At 36.4% G+C, this 24,147-nt stretch overlaps 2 protein-coding genes across 10 annotated transcripts in view; both read right to left on the reverse strand.

The window, feature by feature from the left end:
* XRN1 (5'-3' exoribonuclease 1) overlaps positions 1-5,227 on the reverse strand; it is a 34,431-nt gene extending 29,204 nt beyond the window's left edge. For 4 of the 9 annotated variants that reach the window (XR_009727218.1, XM_061365263.1, XM_061365266.1 and 1 more), the window contains exons 1-4: positions 5,058-5,224; positions 2,081-2,313; positions 644-741; positions 76-185 (exon numbers count right to left, since the gene is read on the reverse strand). Coding sequence is in view for 8 of the 9 variants with exons in the window: in XM_061365263.1 (XP_061221247.1) it covers positions 76-185; positions 644-741; positions 2,081-2,313; positions 5,058-5,132 (516 nt within the window). In the remaining variant the exon portion in view is untranslated. Of the gene's footprint in view, positions 1-62; positions 186-643; positions 742-2,080; positions 2,314-5,057 lie in introns of those variants that run through there. The other 5 variants (XM_061365264.1, XM_061365265.1, XM_061365269.1 and 2 more) reach the window with 5 other exon arrangements.
* Positions 5,228-5,995: 768 nt separating this feature from the next.
* ATR (ATR serine/threonine kinase) overlaps positions 5,996-24,147 on the reverse strand; it is a 42,018-nt gene continuing 23,866 nt past the window's right edge. Inside the window, exons 27-47 of the mRNA XM_061365270.1 lie at positions 23,785-23,992; positions 23,159-23,337; positions 22,110-22,274; positions 21,095-21,186; positions 20,420-20,511; positions 19,839-20,016; positions 18,432-18,608; positions 17,892-18,051; positions 17,205-17,384; positions 15,685-15,827; positions 15,224-15,321; positions 13,992-14,224; positions 13,041-13,175; positions 12,238-12,438; positions 11,793-11,936; positions 10,578-10,728; positions 9,574-9,730; positions 9,290-9,443; positions 8,437-8,588; positions 8,089-8,194; positions 5,996-6,688 (exon numbers count right to left, since the gene is read on the reverse strand). Of these exons, the coding sequence (XP_061221254.1) occupies positions 6,515-6,688; positions 8,089-8,194; positions 8,437-8,588; positions 9,290-9,443; positions 9,574-9,730; positions 10,578-10,728; positions 11,793-11,936; positions 12,238-12,438; positions 13,041-13,175; positions 13,992-14,224; positions 15,224-15,321; positions 15,685-15,827; positions 17,205-17,384; positions 17,892-18,051; positions 18,432-18,608; positions 19,839-20,016; positions 20,420-20,511; positions 21,095-21,186; positions 22,110-22,274; positions 23,159-23,337; positions 23,785-23,992 (3,279 nt within the window). The 3' untranslated portion in view covers positions 5,996-6,514. The remainder of the gene's footprint in view (positions 6,689-8,088; positions 8,195-8,436; positions 8,589-9,289; positions 9,444-9,573; positions 9,731-10,577; positions 10,729-11,792; positions 11,937-12,237; positions 12,439-13,040; positions 13,176-13,991; positions 14,225-15,223; positions 15,322-15,684; positions 15,828-17,204; positions 17,385-17,891; positions 18,052-18,431; positions 18,609-19,838; positions 20,017-20,419; positions 20,512-21,094; positions 21,187-22,109; positions 22,275-23,158; positions 23,338-23,784; positions 23,993-24,147) is intronic.

Here is a 24,147-nt window from a genome sequence, read left to right on the forward strand (position 1 = left end):
AACAAATTCATCAGTAAGTATTTTTCTATAAAATAAACATCTATTTAAAATAAAATACTAACAAAATACAGTGACCTCATGGCCTGATAAGTAAATTGTTACTCCTTGCCAGGATTTGTCTGTGGAAATCTTCATATTTACAAAGTACTTAAGATGCTCATGCAATCTGGCCATGAATTCAGTTCCTGAAAATAAAAATCAAAGTTACACACAAAACTTTTCACTAGTCATTCAAAACTGTATTTACATATCAAAATTACTAATGAAAACACAAAAAACCCCAAAACCCACCAAAACAAGAAAAACACCAAATAAAACCCACCCAAAATCAAACAACCTCCCCCTCCTCCCCCCAAAAAAACAAAACCCGCCAAAACCCAAGAAGCAAAAATTCTGCATGGGATGAAGGGAATAGCTGTTTCTTATTCCTAAGAAGATTCATCTTTTCCATTACAATCTAAAAAAATTTATAGAGTAAGACAGTATTCCAGTCCTATTAGAAGTTATTTACACTTCTGTTCTCAACTTGAGCCTGTATCAATTTTGTTCTCCAATTAAAAAAATAAATGTCTTAGGATAGGGAAATAGATGCAAAACCATTAATCTAAACATTTAAATTTAAATACTTGACAAATATTCTTACCTGGTGTAATACAGTTGGAGTCAAATCTGGCTTCTGTTGGGAGAGTTTCTCCCTTTTCTAATGCCTTTTTTATTTTGTCCTCTGCCTCTTTTGCTGATCTAAAACAACACAAGGTTGGAAAAGTGGAGTAGAGAAAGAATCATCTTATTCAAACATTAATATCTTAAAGTACAGCTTTACTGACGAAATATACATAGTTGATTTTTTAGAGTATTTAGGAAAAGGAGAGAAATTTGACTCCTGGATAGAGTATGACCTTGTTTCCCACACAACTGTAAGGCTTATAAGCAACTATTTTCCCTAGTAATGATGATAATCTGTCATTACTCGGATACAGTTAATATTTAGATTACCAAAATGATCATTCAGTGGCTGAGCACAGTAAATGCAAATTAATGTTGAAACAGTAGAAACACTCAGGATCTAAGTATCTGAAAACACTGTATCAGAACTATAGTTGTAGAGTTAATACTAAATAACATTGTTAAACAAAGAAGCAAGTCTGGAATATCACAAGAGTAGAAGGGATGAGCTAACAAGTTATCATCACGAGTAATGGAGAAACAAGCAAATATCCTAGCCTTTCTTGACCAAGGATTTCATAAACACTTTTGAACCAGAAAAAGAAAAGCCACCAATATCTTAGATTCTTGTCCTTCTCTCACTTCCTCTCTAATTTTCTACTTAAAACTTTCTTAATCTCCTTCTCAACTTCCTTTTTTTTTTCCTTTAAAAAAACCCCAAAACAACCCCCACAAAAAAAAAAAAAAAACCACAACACAACACCACAAAAACGCTACAGCTTGAAAATATTTTCTCCTGTCCCTTCCCCTCAGTTTTCTTCTATCACTTTTCACTCACCATTCCTGTACTGTCTGACCACTGGCTTGCTTTCCTTACAGCAGTCTTCAAAGAAGCTTCCACATCTCCCAGAACATTAATATAAACCTTAACAACGTGCATTAACAACTTGCAGCTCTCTATCTGAGCTAGCTTGCTAACTAGTATCAAAAGAAACCAGAGTTTCATTAGAAACTTAGTTTCTTCTATGACTGTCAAAGAACATGGCATACTATAGCAACCATATAGCAACCAAAGCAGCATGTCTAGAATAAGCATTCAAAGATACCAGACCCTCACAGGTTATGAAGCCATTGGAGATTTATTTCACAGAAAAATTCATGGAAAAAAAAGCTTCCCCCCAGTCCCGTAGAAACAGAGAAAAATTTAAGCAGTAAGCAAACTTTCCTTTTCAGAATCCTCTTTTTAAGTATTACCATTTTACAGGTAGTTACCCTCATTTAACTAAAAATCAAAGCTACCATCAAAGGCACAAGCACTCATACTCTTATATTTTACTTTTCATGGCACACTGTTTAGTTTTTTTTTTTTAAGCATTTACGCTCTTCAAGACAGAGTCAGAAGAAATATTCTCACCTAAAACGTCTCCCACGCTGCTGATTCATTTTTGCTCTTGGAGCTACTCCATCAACTGCCATGAAGAAAACCTTCCTTGGTTTAATGATGCGAAACAGTACTTCCAAATAGTGAAAAATATCAGCAAAAATCTTATCTTCTGAGATTCTGAAGTGAACATCATCATCATTTGGATGTGAACACTGATGTATGATGCCGTTCATGTCCAGGTATAAGTTGTCAAATTCTGGAATCTACAAAAGCCAGTTAGTATCTACTTGGTGACAGCTGAAGCAATGCAATCACTACTCAAGGTGTAGCCAAGAGTAATGAAGCCTGGAAACAAGCTGAGTTGAGAAGCAGTGGAACCTATTGTACACCAATGGGCTAAGAATATCTTGACTGGTTTGCAATCCGATATTACTATTTTCCCAGTGAAGCAAGTCAGCTGAACAGATGTACACAAGCAACACATACAGCTGAAACACTGTTAAAAGTATGAAGCAAGAGGGTCATTATTTATCTTTTTTTGTTACCAAAATCCCCCAACATGCACAACAGCAATTGGCAATAAACTAATCTATTCTTTAATCCACCAATATGACTATACATAAAAATCCTCCTATCATTTCAAGTTGAAAAAGGCACTGCTAACTTTTCATGATTTACTTGTGACTTATTTTTATATAATTTCGAAAGGCATGTTGTTGGACTTGTATTTAAACATCCAGACATAAGAGAAACAACTGTTTTAGAAAGCAGATGAAGAGAAGAAACAACAGGCAGGACTGAGAAGAACCTTGAGTCACATTCTATAACTAGTCTTCTGTTGTACATAATCATCTTCACTGCAGTCAAACTGAGTATCCAAACTGTTCTCAACATGCTCACACGCCACATCAGTCACAAAGGCACCACTTTCAGGTAAGAAGAGAGTGGGGCACTGCACAGGCAACATTCTAAAGAGTTGAAAACTAAAGCTTTTATATGCAACATATATATGGAAAACAGATGAACTTTTAAGAAGCATGCCTACAATATGATTTAAAAAACATTATGTGTTTTATATAGGTATTGCCTTTTATTCTAGGTATTTTTTTTTCCTGTAATAGCAAACAAAAAACCTAATCTAGATGTTGGTTTCTGTCAGTCTGTATATTCAAGTGGTCTGGCAGAGAAAAGGAAGAATGGGGTTTCCAGCTAGGCTGGAAAAGACCTTTAGGATTATCAAATCCAACCATTACTTCAGGATTGCCAAGTCCACCACTAAACGATATCACTGAGGGCCTCATCTACACAGTTTTTGAACATTTCCAAGGACAGTGATTCCACCACTGCCCTGGGTAGCCTGTTCCAATCTCTGACCACTTTTTTTGTGAAGAACGTTTTCCTAATATCCAATCTAAACCTCCCCTGGCACAGCTTGAGGCCCTATCGCTTGTTACTTGGGAGAAGAGACTGACTTTCCACATATTTGTAGAGAGTGATAAAGTCTAGCCTAAGCCTTCCCTTCCCCAGACTAAACAACCCCAGTTTCCTCAGATGCTCCTCATATGGCTTGTGCTGTAGTGTGTGACTGCTGAAGCTTAGTATCACAGATAACAATCTAGATGCTTTCTGTTTTAGAGAGCAAGAATTCCATATAAGCTAACATCATTTAGTCTTCAGAAAGACTAAGCAGACAATGACATTAGCATGTAAGGTTGAGTTGTGCATTCTGTTTATTCTAGGAGCTCTAACAGCCTCTTTCAGAAAGCATCATGGATACAATCCCCTCATTAGACTGACTCTTCAGTGGGCCACAATTCTTCAGCAGAAGTTTAAAGCTAGCACAAATTTCAGTGAGCAGCCCAGGTTTTTAACAAAAACAGTTGAAAAGCCAGCATACACTGCTGCCGCCTTGCTACACAGACAGTATAATATATAGTTGGGAAATCCAACAAACCATAAGCAAAGACAGAAGCTTTGAAAACTGCTTTGAAACTAGAAGGGTCAAACATCCAGGTTTGGTATGACTTGAGCAGCACATCTTAGATATATTGATACAACAGCTGTTTAATCTTTTAAAATGCTGTTTAGGAATAACATATTAACACTCAAACATGCCTTCAATCATCACCCAACTCATTTCAGAACACCCTTAATCAGATTACTGAACAACATCCACAACGCTAATTGAAAATGATCATGAAAAGTTAAGTGCTGATGTTTGACTGACACCAAACATGATTTCTCTGAAAAATAAGACTTATTTTCTCCTCTTAAAAGCACTATCTGGGCGTTCCCCTTCTCAGGGTTTAACATACTCCTCTGGTTTTGTTACTAACACAAAATGTCCCACTCCTACAAGAACAAGGAAATGCAGTAGAGCTGTAAAACTTGTCCCTCGTCATTACTGTGCTATTCCTCGTCACCAGCAATAACTTTCCTGAGCCCGGTAACGACGCAACTCCGACCGCCTGGTACAGAGGGGTGTCGGGCCGCCGGGCGCTGAGGAGCCGCGGCAGAGAGCTGACCGGGCTGTGGACACAGAAGCCTAATCCGGCCGGGTCGCCTCCTGGACAAACCGCGCGCTTTCGGGTTCGGGTGCTTCCGAAAACATTACTTGCGTGTAACAAAGAGCGCAAATATCCGCGCCGCTGGCCTCCAGCAGCAGGCTCCCGACACCGCTGTGCGCTCACGGCGAGCTTAAAGAGGATACTGAGGTTTTCGCGGAGCACCGAAATCCTCGCCCGCTTCCCAGATACCGCCAGCCCACCGACACCCAGCGACTTTCGGCCGCTTCGAGATGCGGGTCTCGCTGAGGTGCAGCCGCCCGCCCTACGCTTTCCCACTTCTCGGTGAGCCAGCCTCGGCTGAGACGCAGTCCCGCCAGCCTGGCCCAGGCAAGCCTGGACCTGGGGACTAGGCGCCCTCCTTCACCCCGTCGAGGGGCCAGGCAGGACCCCCTCCTCCGCCCCGGAGCATGGCAGACAGTGGCGCTCCGCTCACAGCTTACCTGATGCTCCTTCAGCACCTGGCTGAGGCAGGGGTACCGCTCCGAGATCCACCGGTAAAACTTGGGGACCCCCATGGCCACCACTCCGCCGCCCTCGCAGCTCTACCGGACCCAAACAAGCGCGGGCCACGCTCCGCCCTCCTTCCGGCGCACCGCGCTGACAGCCGGGCTGCCCGCGCCACAGAGCGGCGCACAGAGCGCCTCGCGCCGACCATCGAGAGCGGCGCGCAGAGCGGCGCGGCCGTTGGCTACACCCCTTCCTTTCTCCCTCGCACCAGCAAGGCTCCGCCCTCAGACCCAACCGCCCCGCCCACGTTCTGCTGTTGCCGAAGGCCTTGCGAAACAAACCCTCACGGTTGGAGACCGCGACAACGCTCGTGGAAAATGACCCATTCATGGCCCAGAGCAACAAACCCACTGTAAATACATTATTTAATTTTACACTTTCCAACGTGGCTGGAGTGCAGCTGAACCAAAACTTACAGCATCACTGTAGTCAAACACCAATAGTGTTGTCTCTCAGAACAGAAACAAAGGTACTGCACAAAGATTCTAATGATAACCGACTGTTAGATAAGAGTGTAATTCTTCCCTATTCTGCCCCTCCCCCAGTCGCTTTCCTTACAATTTGGATGCCTAGAGATAGAACCAGCCTTCTGACCGTGCTAAATTAGTCTATTATTGTCCATGTCAAAACACTTTTTGTGAAATGAAGTCTCAAAAATAGTACCTGTAGCCACACTTTTTAGAAGGAGGGAAGGCACAACCATGTCCAGAACTCAGGCACCTGAATATATGTTAAAGTCACAGATGCTGTAAGGGTGGCGTGACACCTGTACTCTCAGGGTCCTTCAGGAAGGTAAGTTGCAGTACATTGTAACATTGCATCAAGTTTCTTCATGGCAAGATTTAAGATCCAAAAAACCCAGCATAGATACAGCAAGGCCACATGGAAACAGAAGTCCAAATTAAACAAAATTCAAGGCCTAGTGCTGAAAGAAAATACTAATTATTTTTAGGAAGACCTTCTGAACTATTGGTAAAATAAGTTGAAAAAAACCTTTATGATGGATCAGTAGAAAACTTTAAGTAACCTAAGAAAAATCTTTACAAAAATTTACAGTATTTTATAGAGTGCATTATGTCAACCTTGTGAAAATTTTTAATATAGTCAGGCTAAGAAATTTGCAGAGATTTGCAGTCTAATGTTTAAGCAGTTCCCATGTACTGTTTCCTGTATGTATACAAAACGTAAGTCGTAACACCTTACACAAGTGTATTAACATACTTGCAAGTGTATCATGTATTTTACAAAGATTTTGGATTGAGCCTAAGATTGTTCTGCTACTTATAATCAGAAATCAACACAAGTAACCAGTTACCACTGATTGACACCTTCAAGAATATTATAGCTACATGGCTTGTGAACAGTCCAATTGTTCCAAAATGAACAAATTTCACATATATGGAGCCCAGCCCATATACATCTGGCAGAGGAGGTTGTCATCACTTGCTTCTTGAATAAGGTAATGAACATGCCCTTCGATAGATAAGGGTAATCCTTTTATTCTGTTTCTAGTCTTAATGACACCTTGCAGTCGTTGTTCTATATCAAGGACATGGGTTTTGGCCTGAAAACAAAGGAAAAGAAAAAAAAATAAATTTACCAATATCCATGAAGTTGAACTTCTTAAAATAAAAAAAGTATTTATTGGGATGCATTTGAAATCTGTATGTTAATGTAATACAAAACCCAGATATCTACATCAGTTACTTTGAAAATAAAAGATACCTGCTTTTAAAAATAATTCTTGAAAACTGATAGTTAAGTAATACATTTTGCCTTGCATTTTTACAGATAAAATTGACCAGAGAAGACTGAAAAAACTATGCAAATGTATCTGAAAATGTTAGAATGCTTTATTTCATACAATTACTTTCAAATAAATGCAAAAATTTCCCAGCCTTTTTCTTGGAATTCTGGATAAAATCATGAAAATACCTAGGACTGGAACATTCAGGCCAAATTTATGAGCAACTAAAAATGAAGCTGTCTAATAACAAGTTATATGGGAAACAACTCAAAATGAGCTCTTCTGGGCCCCACTAAAGTAAATAGTTCATACCAGTTATACTCACACATTTTCCTTTAAAGCTCAAGCATAATGTTGGCAACTATCCAATAAGAAACAGTTAAGGTAAAAACTATGTGGGAAGTCCTGTAACTAAAATAAAAGTTCTGTAGACACAGCCTGGTTAGTAACTGTTTGAAGACCAGGAGATCTTCTATGCTCAAATAGCAAGTTTTGTCTTGTTATATAACTTCAGTACCATAGCTTGTCCTTATCTTAGCTCCCATATTTTTCAGTACTCCCTAAGTTTTATCTGCTATTACAGATATTTATTTTCACTAAATATTCCCTTAAAAGCAAGAAGCAGCAAATCAGAACTTTTGAAAAGGGGAAAGAGAACAAATATTACAGGTTGTGCAACTTGTATTTTGGATGAACAATTTTATCAGCAGCTACAAAAGAAACGGTACATATGTAATCCTATTTTTAACCAAGTCTTCCTTGTCACGTAACAAGGCACACATGAAAAGCACAAAAAAAAAAAATCCATGCAAAAGACTCCAGATGTTACAATCACTGTCAATCTGGAGTACAGTACAACAGTCAGATTGAGGGGTAGCAAGGGTTTCACCTATCCTATTGATTCTGCTGATATTGTCATTTACTTAGCAATACTACAGACATATAGGCTCTATTTTGTTTGGTTCTTTAGCAGCTAAATTACGTTTTCTGTCAATATAAATAGTCTCTTTAAGGATAAAAATTACGAACACAGAGGTAACCAAAAAGAAACAACCACAGGAATTTTTAAATTAAAGAAAAAAAACCTCACAAAAACCCCCAAACAACAATAAAACAAAAAAAGCCTGAAACAAGACAAAGTTGCAATTAGAAAATACATAACTTGCAGCCATAAGGGACATTTGAATACCTTAATGCTATGCTTGTTTTAAACTAACCTTTTCATTGACAACTTCTCCAGTTTCATTCACCTGGGCTTTTGTATTCCCTTTAATGGGTTTACTCCACTCCACAAGAGGATCATGGAGAAAAGTCTTTAAGACACTAAATAAAGAAAGTTTAAAAAAGATAAGATACATGTTTATTTTTCAAAACAAGAACACTGACGGGAGTCTAAAGTAAGCACTGAATATTTATACTGTTTTATATTTAACTAAATGTCATAGTCAGACTGAGCTGTATGACAGGCATGTGCTGGAACTGGCATGTTCACTAGGAGTTACTGTTTCAGATGTTTAGACTACAGACAGCTTTTTTAGAGTTTGTAGCAAAACCAGTTGCCATACCTCATTAGAGGCTCCCTTTGATCACGCATAAGCCTCATTGTGACTTCACAAGCTCTTCGGAAGAGACCTTCTGTTCCCATTGGGCCCATTCCATTAACCATATTGTGAGTGAGACGGAAAGGGACGATTTCCGGAACTTCAAAAGTTTCTCCCTTTATATTGATAAAAGAGAATATGCCCTAAGTGTTTTAAGCATTATTAAAATAAAGGGTAACATTTGCTTTGTGTTCAGTTTTTTCCCCCCATTATTGTCAGTGGCAGTTTCCTAGCTGCTAAGAGATACTTGCTCAGATCAAGAGTCTAGAGAAATAAACTAACAATATCGCTATGCTACTTGAATTTAAAAGGGCACATGTCTGACACAAAAAGTACCTTTCAACAGAAACACCGAAACTCCAAATCCTGCTCTGGCCACAATTTCTGCTGTTTATTTTTACAGAACCATTGGAATTTTTTGCTGAATTTGTGTGAGAAAAGTTAAGAAACTTCACAACAGCAGAATTCCAAATATAGCAATTACAGCTTTCTTTGCAGGGTGGTACTAGAGAGAGGAGAGTCACAAAATACAAATACTCTAAAATTTGGGCTATTTCAGTGTATCCACATGAGCTTGTCTGATACTGGCTAAAAAAAAGTTGGCTTTCATTAATGCAGCATATACAACAATCATATACTCTTCACATATCCCAAACTGTTGAATATAAGTAAGAAACAGAATGAGAGAGAACACAACAGATATATTCAGGAAGTGGAAAAAACCCAACCATGCAGCCAGTAGAAATTTGTAACTTCCACGCATGCAAAAAAAAAAAAAAAAAAAAAAATTGCAAGTTCAGCAAGTGGCATTTCTCACCTTATTGAAAAGGCAGTTGAAATCCACATGCACACATTCACCAGTCAAAGAATCAAACAGGATGTTTTCACCATGACGATCTCCTAGACCAAGTATGTAACCTACCATTGACATAACTGCAACAGAACGGCAATAGGCTGACCTACTGTTGTACCTGCAGAAATAAGAACCAGATAGGTCTAAGTCACTTCTTGGGTTATCAGTCTTTATCAGTAGAATCAGCAACATTTAGTGAAAATACACAAAGTAAGTATTCTTGAGCTAACCTAATTCCAGTCACTCACCATGAAGTAGGATCAGGAAATGTTCTAAGAAACCATTCATGGAAGAGAGGAGGATGACGAGGCAGAAGGACTTCTTTGAACATTTTCAGCTTTTCAGGCAAAGGTGCTGTCTTTGGAAGCATATGCTGACGCAATTCTTTTCCAGTCATGTAGATACCTGTAATAGACCCTCCCCAATTAGGTAAAAGAAATCCCCAAATATAAAGCCTTATCCATACTATTACAATATGGTATTTCAGAGAAGATAATTATCTCCATAAAGATGAAATAAAAAATTCATCATGTCAACTAAAAGAGAAGACTGGTAAAACCTGTGGCTTATTTGCCAGACCACAAAGGAGTGAGATGGGTAGAACACACATGCACAAAAAACCCAAATCAAACCAAACCGAAACTACCCTCATAAAGCCATTCACTGTATTCAGAGATATATTCAGATATCGATGAGCTATTTGGAGTTCCAAAGTTGCAGCTTTCTGTATACATACATACAAAGTATGCATGACATTTTCCCCCACGCTTTCTTGCACTGACCAAAAAGTTGCTTTGTTAACAAGAAATAAAAAGAAATCTGATCTCCCTGGAAAGTTACTGTACTCTCAACCTTGATTTGGTTATGAATTATCTTAATTATCTCACATAAATGTAATGGAAATGAAAAACAGAAGATTAAAGAAAAAGTCCACAGTTTCTTCTGTTATTCAGTTCTGCACATAAACGACAATGCTGCTGGCACTGCTGATGAAATTATTTATATCATTGTATAAAATATTAAGATGATTGTGTTATCAGTTCTTGTAAGAAACTTGCTCAATGCAAGCACCAATTCTCTTCCATTTAAGTCTACCACATGTACTAAATAATATACTGCAGATAGATAAACATACACATGACTGCATCTTCCTAGAATTTAGTCTGATCCTTGCTGTTTGTCTCATTTACTAATTGAGATACAAGCTCTTTAAAGAAAATAAGTATCACTACAGTCTAATATATTTCTTTACCTTTCTCCTTATAAAGTTTTATCAGGATATTTCTCAAACCAGCAGTATTGTTCACCCATTCAATTATGCCACATTCATCATTTAATGGAATAACTGCGTAGGTTCTAATATGGAGTTCTCGCCTACGTGACTCCGCATCTTTTCTTAAGCACTATTCCAAAAGGAAAAATGAGATTAGCAGATAACAGACAGGATTAAAATGTATCAGTAACATTAACCATCCTATATATACCTATTTTCTAATTACATGATCCAGAATTTAAAAATCTAAGCTTCACTGTCTGCAGTAGGTCAAATACAAACAAAATGTTCATCTGGTCTCGAAAGAAATTTAAAACAGAATTTTGCAATAGAATTTGTAACTTGCGTAACTTTTACAAGGCTTTAATCCCTTAAACAGAGCAACTAAAAGGAGTATTTTAGTGTTCTAGAGATGCTATCAGAGATGCTTGAACCTCATGGGAAACATGGTACTTCATCCTGAAGTATATTGCTAAGAAGCAAATTGTAACTGAAGCAAGAAGAATTAAAACACTTTTAGCATGAAAATACGAATTGACCTACTTCTTATAGAAAATATTAGAAAATTCTGAATAAGAAGTATGAAGCATGACAGCAGAAAGTTTGCAGTTACTTATTTAATATAAGTAACCTCTCCTCTATTTTTTTGCTGGAATAAGCAATTGTTTTGGCAAAACATCATGCTTTGTTACTGCTTTCACAAGTCCATAAGAAGTTACACATTACCAATTGCTACCAATTTCTGCTTAAATAAGATATTTTGCAATAGCTCACTTTTCTTTCAGTAAGCTTTATCTCAAAGTAAGTTAGAATCATAGAATGGTTAGGGTTGGAAAGGACTTTAAGATCACCTAGTTCCAACCACTTTGCCATGAGCAGGGACACCACACGCTAAACCATGCCACCGAAGATTCCATCTAATCTGGCCTTGAACACTGCCAGGGATGGAGCATTCACAACTTCCTTGGGCAACCTGTTCTAGTGCCTCACCACCCTCACAGTAGTGAATTTCTTCCTTATAGCTAACCTTAACTTCCCCTGTTTAAGTTCAAACCCATTATCCTTTGTCCTATCACTACAGTCCCTAATGAAGCATCCAAGTTGTTTGGTTTGTTTTATTTTTTTTCATTAGGTAGTTCAGCATTTTGTTATGGTCAGTAAGTATAAAGCCTCTGATTATCTAAGTCATCAAACCTTATTAATAAGGGAGTTGAATTCCATGAGCCGACAGTCTTTTCTTAGATCATCTTTTGGCTTACACATCATAATGTAAGATTTCCCATCTGAACCTTTTAAGGTGATCTTTTTTGGCTTTTGAAGTGAGGGAAGAATTTCCACCTAAGGAAATAATTGAATTCTTTATTAAGACCTTTATCAGATCATACAAAATAAAGCATCTAACTGTAACAAACCACAGAAACCAATCATGTTGGCACTTCCATGGTGCTAGAGCACAATAACCTCAGGCCAAAACTTTACTGAAGTATCAAGAGGCTGTATCTGTCTCAGGTTGTTATGACATAAGCCACCCAGTTTCCACAAAAGTAATAATGAAGTTTCCTACTCATTCCTCCATTACTAGGGAACAAGTTATGCTTGCAGCCACATTTGTTCAACAAATTGCCACCCAGAGGCTTACCGTATCATCAAAGCCTGCAATGTAGGCCCAGCATCCAGGAAAAGGGTCATGGTTAGCATGTGTACCAGGAATTGAAGGGAGAGTTGGTATCATTACAGATTGTAAGGGAATGAGAATTTCACTGAATGTATGCTCTTCTACTAGTCTCTTAAGTGCTTTGAAATGAATGTTCATGCTTAATGTTGAGCTATTTCCATCAACCTTGTAAAAAAAAAAAAAATGTTCACATATTAAAAATAAACACCTAAAGTTTACTGCAATTTCACATTAACTAGTGAATAACATAATAATAAATGCTTATGGTGATACGAAAAAATGACAAATTAAATCTCAAATTAAAAGGCAGTGGTCAAAAGAAAACATATCTGGCCATTGCTTCATATGTATTTTTCACACTGAATGTAAATACAGAATAATGAATGAATTTATTTAGTTTTACCTTTATTATCAAGTTCATTTTCTCATAAAGACCACAACTGGCCTCTTTTTACAGTAAAACTCTGTGAATGCTACTGGGCCAAAATGATACATGAAAGCAGAAAACAATATATAGCCCACACACTGTGAAAAGTACCATTATGTACTGAAACACTTTGCTGTGTGCTCAATTTAGAACTATTTTCTACTGTTTTATAATATTTTTATCAAGTAAATAAAATAAAAAAAAATTACAGGTTAGCGTAGCTTCTGTTAAATTGCTGTAATGTATAGATTTGGCTAATGAAGGCTGTCAGAAGAAGCTTTTGTATAACATCTTTAAATTACCATATTACATGCATTACTTTGGTTATTTTTGTAAGTACCGGTTTGTTGCATAGCTCTAATAGCTTATCTGTAAGGCGTGTTGCATCTCCAATAAATTTTCCTAAAGATTCCTTCATGTGAATAGCTTTGTTTAGAATTTCCTTACATCTATTGACACGCATAGGGTAAGAGGACTGGAAAAAAGAGAAAAGGTCAAATTTATTAAAACAGTCAAATCAATTAAAGAATCCCCAAAACCCCTAACACCCCACAATAATGAATACATTATTTTTGCTGCTTACTGATTGTCATATTTAATAATTGGATCAGGATGTTCTCCAACTGAAATTTGGTACCTGAAAAAATACTAAAGTGTTACAACCGGGGGAGGTGTAGGGGGTGTATGTGTGGGGGCTATTACTTTCCGAAATCATTCTTGGGAGTCTCACGACATAAAGGCGAATACTCAAGAATATGCCAGTGTATCCGGACTGCTACTTCAACAGCCTTAAAGAAATAGCATACACCATGCTTTCCAAATTGCTATGGAATGATCAAGCACCAGGTAATATTAGGTATATCTATCTCATTTTAATCAAGGCAAAGAGTTGATTGTTTTGATTATTAAACTGGAAGCACTACTACAATTACTACAACCAACAAAATCTGTTGTTTATAACTACCCAATTCATCAGCTATTTGTTCAAACTTCCTTTCCTAATATATCATACAAGTCAGGATGTATGTTAGCATTCTAATTTGGAACATTTGAACCGTTATATCTGAATAGTAATCTGAAACCCAGTAATATCTAAACTGTAATATCTGTAATGTCTGACTGCAATATCATCTTTTACAGTCATAGCATTGCTGTCCTATTCCATAACACTATTACAGCTACTGCAACTCTTAATTCCTTATCATCTTTAAAATAGGTAATATTCACATTTCTCTCTAATGAAAGCATTTTTATAAGCTTAATAAAGCTGTAGCTATATTTCTCAAAGTACCTTGGACACAGCAGTCATCATCCACATTGCTTGCTGGGGATAGGCTAAAAACACTTTAGCAACAATCACCATCAGAACTGCGAAGACTTCATCATGAGAATGGCAGATACGGGAGATCAACTGAGAAAAAGCTGTCAGAAACTGATAAGGTGCCAGGTGATTCGTGTGCTCTGTAATCACCTTATTTATTTTAGCTAAATCATTTTTCATTTGAACACGTTCTGAACGACTAGCTGAAAAACACAAGGGGACAAGATTATTCTCCTTTTTTCCCCCACTGGAAACATGAAATTATTTAAATCAAATATGTACAGAAACATATTTAACCAGAATATCACGAAACAAACAAGCAGAGACAACAAGAACATAGAATAGACAATACTAGAAATGCTCTCTTTTACACTCTTCAAATTCGAAGAATAATAGATGTTTTAAGTGATGCAATGGCACAGAACAAGGACACTCCATTTTTGTGCCCAGTAAAAGGATTCTTCAGTGGAGAGGAAATGAAGGAATTTTTTACAAAGAATGAAATTAACACCTCTGCTCCTATCTCCACGCCTGCCCCTGAGGGCCCAGCATGAGTAGCAAATCAACACAGAAAGCAGCATCTGATGCGCCTGCAGCGAAATTCAGTTGGCCTGTCTATAGAATTCAGTCAAGATCAAGGAGCTGGAACTGTTTGCTTCACTCTAGACCTGCAGGCAATGTTTGCATTTTTCATTTGTACAAAGAATCCCACCCAAAATGCATCTATGGGAGTAGTTTCACATGCCTAGATGCTGCTCCTCCCCTTCCTTCCTCTTCCCCCCCTCCATTTAAATTTCAGTAAAACTCCTTCAACAACTGGAACAAAGACAAATAGGAAAAAAGCCCCAAAGCCTGACACTCTACTGCAGCAAGTGTATACAAAAGCACTATTCATTACTCCTGAGAAAACTCAAGATGGCAGGTGACATGCAAGAAGTTTTCCTAAATCTGTTTATCAACTTAAGTTACCCGAGGAACAATGCTATCTCATTATATATTTTAAAAGAATGTCTGGAGTGTTTAATTTAAATAAATAACTCTCCTGCATACGAACATCCTGTAGTTAAAAAGAATAATCCTTGTTTCCATATTACCTCAGGTTATAAGTCTAAACAAAGAACCGGAAACATACTTCACTGCTCTTTCAATCATATATTCAAAAGCATGACACAGGAAATATGTACTGGGAAAGAACCTTCTACCTTTATCACATTCATATGCTTTTGCTCCAAAGTCCAGCCATAAAGACAGCATTCGTGGCATTGACTGATAGATGAACTGGTTTCCATACTGTAGGGACCTGTAATTACATGTTTAAAGCACACCATGTTAATGAGATATATATATTAGAAGCATTACAAATTCTACATCCTAAATTGTTTCACACTCCATTCTGGACTTCAGAAATATATGTTCAACATTTTAATGCATCTGTCTTGCATGAGACAGATAATTGCCTATTCAGAAGGCAAAAGTAAGAATAGGTATGAAAACAGAAAGGAAGCATGCAGCATTTTGTTTTAAAATACTGCATAAAAAACCCAAGTCAGTCTGATTTGTTGTAAGACAATATATTCCTGTAAAAGGGTTTTTGCAGGTTTCTGTTCCCAAGGTAATAGTCAGCCTTCTATAGAAACTAAGCAAAGTTCCCCTAGGGTCTAACCTCCCAAAATGATGAACTATGTATCTAATCAGATCTCCTTGTTTTTCCATCTTGTTGTCAGTTACCATTGGCATTAATTTATCATAGTATTTAGCAAGATAAAAATGTCCATCTTCCCATTCAGGCAAGAATACTGTAACATCCTGCAATAAAATCAAAAAGAGATAGTTACTTTTGGGAAGATGCTAAATTTAAAATGAAATTAGGTAAAATAATAACAAAAACATCTTCTCAATAAACAAGAATCTTGTTTTAATTCCTTTTATGCAAACTAAGTGCAAAGAACTATTAACTGTAACTTTAACTCCAAAAATTGTAATTTGGCCCCAAGATAAATGCCTGTACAAGCTAGAAGTCTGTTCTTAAAATACATTTTGGATTTGGAGAGAGCAAGATAATTCAAGAGAAGATGATGTAGGATTTGTCAACGAGGAAAGATTACAGTTCCATGAAAAATATTATTAAATTTCTGATCCTGATAGACTCAATACTGGGTTTCCTTTAGTTTTTGTTTTTTGTTGTTGTTTTTTTTTTTTTAAGTTAAACAGTAGAATGTTAATGACAGATTAAATCCTAAAGGTTGTTTCCTACCTAAGTGATTCTGGTTTTTTTCACATTTTTCTTCCTTCTAAATCCATACATTAGAAAAGGAACAACTTAGCAAGTGGCCCATCCATTCTCTAATAACACTGGCTTGTTTCTAGTGCCAGTATTTTGACAGTAAGAATCCTAAGTATTAGTATTTTAATATAATCCACAAAAAATTCATTAGTTCCCATTATTTTAACCTGCCTTTGATTTGATATGTCCATTAGACTTTTCTCTAAATAAGTGTTCCAAAAGCATTTTAATTAGGAAGACAGGAGTAAGTATTAAAAGGATCAAATGCCAAAACTCAGATGGCAGACATACTGCTTTTAAGGATGCACAAAGATCTGCATCTACTACATGTTCAGCTGACAATATTAATCCATGCCAACGCAATATTTCACTAGTATAGCAAGATGAAGCAGTGTAGGGCTGTTGTTGAAGAAAAACTATCAGTTGCCCCTTTTCCTACAGGCATCCTAGTTCTTCAGAGATTGCAAACATAAAGTGCAGTTATAAACTGCTACCAGAGAGAGAAGTAACAATGAAGAGTAGCACAACGCATCATCAAGTTCTCACTGTTCATTTAGAGTAGTCCACATTTTAGTGACAAATTCTAATTTGTGCACTCATAAAAAAAAGCCACGCTCCTGTAATTTGTTTATTACTTTAAGAGTTACATTAGGTATTCTTAGCTCCCACTCAGTGAGTTGGGAATTGCAGACTTCCCTCTACTCACATGTTATATTAAAGCTAATTCAGATAGTTAAATCTTTAAAAGAAGTACTAATACCCTCCTACACACTGATACACCATTTAATCCCATTGATGTTATCCTTGGTTGACATCATCATGACCATAATGATACATTACTTATGGGCTATATTATTATTCAAAACTAATGTCTTGTTAACACTAGTGCATCAAATTACCTTATACTTTTTCATAACTGCATTGCTTTCAAAGTTAGCAGTTTCTTCCATAAATCTGCCCACTAGCAGCATTGCCCGACCATGGATGAGCTGAGTTTTACTATTGCATGGAGCTTTATTTTCAGAGAAACATAACTCAACCCCCTTCTGGAGAACAATGAGTGCTTGATGAACCTCACCCTAAGGGAAAGAAGAAAACATTTTATATACTTTCAGTGAAATGTATACCTTCCATCTTATAATTGTACAAACGCCAAAGCTATGTCCCTAAGTGTGTGGTACTGTCTTAGAATGCTTATATTCTCTTTTTACCTCAGCATTGTTGTACCTTTAGGTTTACCACAATAATTGGTCTCATGTTTGTTACCTACCTCTATTAGTTAAAAGGATACAGATTAAGGAAACATCTACTATTAAGATATTCTAAATTTCCATGGGCTGCTTTCAGAGAAGCAGGTGATCAACCAGTTTTACACATGGCTGACAGAAAACTCAATGGATACAGAAAAGGGGTGACTAGCAGTGGGAGGTAAAAACTTCATGTGGCTCAACTGCAATCAGAATGTGCCCAAAGTCCGAGGTGATATATTTAATTTACATATACTGACTGTGTGCTTTTTTTCGTTCAAGAAAGCTAAAAATATTAATATCTTGCACATAAGAAAGTTCCAATTTTATTTTCTTTACCTTGGACCAGAGCCACTTTGCTCTTTCAATATAAAGCTCTGAGAGTGTAGATTCCCCCGCATTCAGAAGAGCATTATACGCAGTCTGGTGATGACCAGCTTTTCTCGCCACTCTAGCGCTCTGGAGCCAACACTGACCAACAAGCTCACTGTAATCCTGGCTGCAGAGATATTTTTGCAGAAAATTAAAACTTACAATCATTGATGCTACTTTACAATCTGAAGTAAATATCACAATGTTTGAAACAGCATTTTTCAATACAGAATATTACTACTATATAGTGATTATTTCAAATTATTTGTAATACATATCTGTTTCACCCTCTTTCCATTTAGGCCTAGAAACAAATACTCTTTCGCCCTTCTTCTCCTTTATCTTTCCTATAAAGACCACTTTTCCCTTCTATTTTGAAGGTTTGTAGTACTGGAGAAGACTGCTTACAACAAATGTTTACAGTTTTATGTTCTCTCTTCTAATATACATATGGAAAACCAGAATGTTACTGACAATACAACAGACAAGAAATAGTCACATTCTCACCTTTTACTAAGACTAAGCAAAGCCCTTCTTAGTGCTAAAATGGGTTCTTTTGCTCTGTAAGAGTTTTGGGTCATTTCAATACGAGCACACCAATTCAGGGAATCTCTACCATAATCCCCATTTGGTTGCTGAAACAGTGGTCCAATACTATGTTCCAATTCACACAGCATATGCAACCTGGGTTAGAAAAATAAAGGAAAAAGAAAATAAATTGCTTGCTGTTTGAGATGCATGCAGGTTTTACAAAGCTTTTGCTATTTTCGCTCTAAAAGCTGGCTGTGTAATTAATTTCAAATAGTAGGAGGTTTTAAAATGTGAGAAGGCAGCAAAACCAAACACAGAGAAGTCAAAGATTGGCAAACTGATTAGTTATTTCCTCACTATTCCACTGCCAAGCTGCTGAACACAGAGAAAATTAAGCTTCCTTGGAAAGGAGGTCAATTTTTAGGAAGAGTGTTTCTATCCATTACTTTGAGCAATAACTTCACGAAGTCTGATATGTTCAGTAAATACCATTTTAGCAGCAATATACTGTTACTTAAACACCTCCTTTACAATAAAGTTATTCCATTTATTTAAAAATACCATTATTATTAGATGCCATTAATTATTAAAAAGCTGCAAACGCTTGTAAATACTCAAGGGCTCGCTGGCACTCTAAGCATAAGTGGGTATACCTGACAGAGAAACAGTGGCTAAGGGCTTCCAAGTAGTCAAGATCAATGACTAAATCGAACTATTTTGAAACACCTCTCTCTCACTAATCAAACTCCATTTCCTAAACAAAATAAACTACAAAAATTACCAACACAAAATAGAATTAAGGAGTAATTGAGAAATACATACTTCAACTGGCAAATTTTACGCAATATCTTGCCATAAGGATGCATTTACAGTGCAGAGAAAGTATCATGCCTTTTTCATCAAAAAGGTAAATCACTTTTTAGTCTGCTACAGCTACCTTAAATATTTATTAAAAAAGTAAAAAAAATTGAAAGAGGTGGGGTTTCAGTTCCTACTACTCTCTGATAGAAGAAGGGAGTGCTTTTAGGACACCATACAGATTAAAAGCAATGCTCTTAAGCTATTTGAGTTAAGTTAATGGAATTACTGACCTATATGTACTACTTAATTCCATGCTTAAAATTGTTGTTTTATTACCCAATGTTTACATAAACTTGCTTGCCAATTTTGAAAGACTATACCTAACAGTTTTATTGTTAATATTTTTCACGATGGATAAATCCCCAATTAATCAAAGAGTTCCAGCTGGGCGAGTAGAAGAAACAAAAAGGTGACAGAAAATGCACATCAGTACAATTTATTGTGGAAATGGAAAATTCTTGCTGCTGCATAGCTGATTACATGATTTCTGGATTTGAAAATAATGACATGAAGAACAGAGACCTGATAATGTGTTCATATCCTCGCTGATAGGATCCTCTTTCAAAGCTTGCTGCTGAAAGGGGTACAATCTGTTCTGCTCGAACGACCTTGAGTTTTTCATAAAAAGCTTCTTCATTTTTCTTCTTGGCTGACAATAGTAAGTGTCCTAGTCTGACACTCCACGTGGTAGACTTCTCATCTTTAGTGAGGAAAAAAAAGCCTCTTAAACTGTTTCTTTAAGCAGCTTAATCGGAACATGCTAATTTGTCTTAACATATTACTGGAAAAGTAAGTTTTTGCAAGAACTCATTAACTGAATTTTAGAAATACTGTGTAATTTCACCTCAAAATCCACTCCCCCAAACAAACCCAGAAGAAAGCTGCCCTCACACTCACTTTAATTTTCTACTCAAATACTATAAAGTTTACAAGCAAATACATTTACAAATTCTAGAAGACTGTCAGAACCAAGCCTCTCCCCAGTAAAACCCAAGACTAAAACATTAAAATACCTGCCCCTTGATTCAAGATGATTAGACCAACACATACACTTGTTCAGACATGCAAGGAAGTATTCATATTTTAGTATCACGATAACTTACCTGAAGCCAAATAATTTTCCAGTAAATCCCATCGCGACAGTTTCCAGGCTGCTTCCACCCTGTAAGTGTTCAACTCAGAAATCCATTCAGGCCTATAAAAGAAAGCAAAGGCAATAAAAATTTGCCCTGAACTAATTTTTGTTTTTCCTTTCTCCTCTCAGTATGTTTGTCCTACACAACATTTGTAAATATTCTGTATATAAAACTTTTCATACTTGAAAAGAAACAAGGTAAGCTTGCTTCTAATAAAATTCAATAAAACCAAAGGATATGCACTGATAACAAATGATAGCTGTACAACTCGATCTCACAAATTCAGTTTCCAAGTAGCATACTTAAATTCTATGGCTCTTTTTAAAAACTACCATCTTCCAATCCCTTTATTCTATTAGACTGCAGAATAGCTTTGGAACCAGTAATATGTAAGACAATGAAAGAAAGATTCTGTTTACGAATTAAAGCACATATCACCACTGTACACAGTGCAGACAGGAAGTACTTGAACGAAATAATATATAGACAAAGCACGCTAAGTTCTCTAGCTTCACACTGCTATTTGGCTGTGGTTGATAAGCCTCAAATGCTTAACAGAGGAAAAAATGGCTACTGAGACAAAGGTGTAACACAAAAGCTACATAGTACTTAAATAAACATTGTAATAAATGCCTACAGTACCTGCTTGCAAGGACTCCATTGACCTGAGTGATTACAGTAGATAACTGACCAAGGCCTAACATGGACTTCACTACGCCATGATAATGAATAATCTAGAAATAAAAGGAGGGGAAAAAAAAGAACAACACAAAACCCACAAAAAAAAAAAAGAAGGGGGTGGGAAATCACGCAGATATATCAGTTAAATTCATGCAGTCTGAATGAGGAAATACATCTATTTCCATGCTTCTCATAATATGAAAATGCATTATCAATTGCATCATAAGCTAAATGAACATTCAAAATTTTTAAGTCTATGATTATCCAAGAACTTAGATCACCATTGGCAATTTTTGAAATGCGCCCCACCACCAATCTAGTTTGATATTATATTTATTAATACCCATATCAGAGCAGTGAATAAAAATTTATTAAATGAAATGAACCAGAAGAAAGAAAGTCACAGGAAGGAAATAACCCCAAACCCCAAAACAATTTCAGTCTTCACGAAAATGTCCTCCATACCCTGGGAATGAAGTATGGTCAGAGGAACGAAGATGAATAATTTTAAGTTTTCTTTAATCAATTGTTCTTATATTATGAATATTTTCCCTGGAAGTTCATAATCAAAACCGTAAGTCAGAATTACTTTGAATACAGCCTGTAGTGATCTGCTTTAATAACTCTCTTTGCATGTACCAGGTAGTGATTGATACTTAAGCAATCCAATTCCTGGCCATCCCATGCAAAGGCTGAGCTTTAATTGGTCCTAGCAAAATTTGACATAGCAAAAACCTTGGCATAAGCATCCAGCCATTAACCCAAGCCTACAAAAGACAATACAAACCCAGTAAGAAATTTGTTTCAGGTGACAGACAACCCAGTAAGAAATTTGTTTCAGGTCATAGACACTTCTAATAGCAGTAATTACTGGCATTATTCAGCAAAACGTATTTTTGGCTTCGCCTTGCTTTTACTAAGGAAGATTTTTAAAAATAGCAGCAACATATACTTAATTGAAAAGTCTTGAATTTACCTGATCCGGTTCCAGCTGGATAGCCCTGTCGTAACAGGCTGTGGCATCTCTTAACAAGCCAATACTTTCATGTTCAAGGATTTGTTCTTTGAGAGATGGTTCTGCCTTCCGAATTGCACTTACCCCAGCTACTCCATCTGGCTCATGCATAGCAGCATACAATTTCTTTATTCAAACAGAAATGGAAATTGACATTAAAAACAACTCTAAGACAACATGAAGATATTTTACATATAACAGGCTAAGAATCATGCATCTTCTTGAAGATGGAGAAAAAACTACTCTGGAGGACTTCTTGGCATTCAGCTTTCATGAAAAAAATGTCAGTTTTGCTGGGCTAGTTCCAACATTGAGCCCTATTTTTGCTTATCATTCTGTAATACTCATGATCTCGTACTACAGAAAGAGTAAGAATAGCACATCAAGTTACCTGAAACAATCTGTATAAAGGGCAAAATAAAAATGCTATTATTACATTATAAAGCTGCATAATATAAAGGTGCAGATTGTTTAAGGTGGAAAAGCAACATTCTAAGTTTTTCATATTTAAAATGTTACTGAGGAGTATAAACCATAAGGAACCAGAAAAGGTCCATCTCACAGGTTAAAATACTTCTTGAAAATAGTTTAAATCCTTTTCAACATTAGCTCTTTCTGTACTTTAGGAAAGCTAAGAGATTTAATCTTCAAAGTGTTTTGAGCTTTGTTTTTGTTTTTTTTTTCATTACAGTTTATTGTGTTTTCTCTGCCAAAAGGCACAGAGTTAACTAAAAGAAATAAAAACCCACATTTAACTATTTCTAGGATTTTTGCAATCTTTCCTTATACATGAAAAAGCTCCTCCTTCCTTTTCATACAAGAAGCATGCCAAGAAAGGGGAAGTACTACATATTGCTGAAAGACCAACGATTAAACACCTGTATCCCACAGCAAGAGCCTAACTATATCTTTTTTTCTCATCTCAAAGAATAATTTCACAAAGCTTCTTTCATCAGTGTCTATTTTAATTTTAAATTAAAACAAACAAAATCCAAAAGGAACTTCAGAACCTGAAGAAATCCAAGATGCTCCTGAATATTCTGTTTCTTCTCTGTGATGAATGATTCAAAGTGCATCACAGCCCTTGTGTAAGCCTTAGAGCGGAAGGAAGCCACAGCTAGCGTATCCTGAGGTATGAGGTCCAGAAAACGCGTCACATTTTGATACTCTTCATAGTTCTTACTCGATGCTACAGAAAAGGGACATTTAAAGAAGTCTGTCTAATCATGTTTCATCTAAAGAAATACCTTCTGCATCAAAATTCAGTTATTTTTGTAAATTAGTGACATAATCTGATTAATTTAATAATACCGTTTTCTGTCATCAATAATCTATTTAGAACAATCCGAGTAATCTTCCTACATACTGCAAGACTATATAAAACACGTTAAATTGAACCTTTAGGAAACTACCAAGAAATTATTATTTTTGGTCTGTTTTTTTTTTTTTTAAATCTATACAATAAGCATTCAAACAATGGTTTTGAAGTGGGACAAGGTGGAAATTGCAATCTGATAGTAATAAATCATAAAGCAGACTAACATGTTATAGTAATACTGCATTCCTAAATGGCAAATTTAAATACTTAGTTGAAAAAAGTAAATGCCATTATTTAGACAAAATAAGCATCACTCACTTTTTAGATCACTTCTGTCTTTCCTAGACTGGCCAGTACTTTTCTCAGCATTAAGTATTTGAAACTTATGTCTAGCCCACTGAGTTAGATGATCAAGCATGGAGAACACAGTCTGTGTGCTCAGCTGACTTAGATCAGATGCACTGTCTTCAAGTCTCCTGGTAGACTGGTCATCATGTTTCAGAACAGCCATAATCTCCATGTAAACCTACACAACCATTAATATGACATAAGAATAAGCACCATATGGGCATCACAATAGTAGGAAACAGCAGCTAACACAAATATAAGGCTAAAATACTAGACTGCTTTATTTTTTTTATAATTTCGATGTTATCTGCAAACTTCATTCCAATCGTAAGA

Source organism: Neopsephotus bourkii, unplaced genomic scaffold (assembly GCF_033783945.1).
Source record: "Neopsephotus bourkii isolate Nb327-2 ecotype Australia unplaced genomic scaffold, CSIRO-AGI_Nbou_v1 NB_1279, whole genome shotgun sequence".
NCBI classification, from domain to species: domain Eukaryota; kingdom Metazoa; phylum Chordata; class Aves; order Psittaciformes; family Psittacidae; genus Neopsephotus; species Neopsephotus bourkii.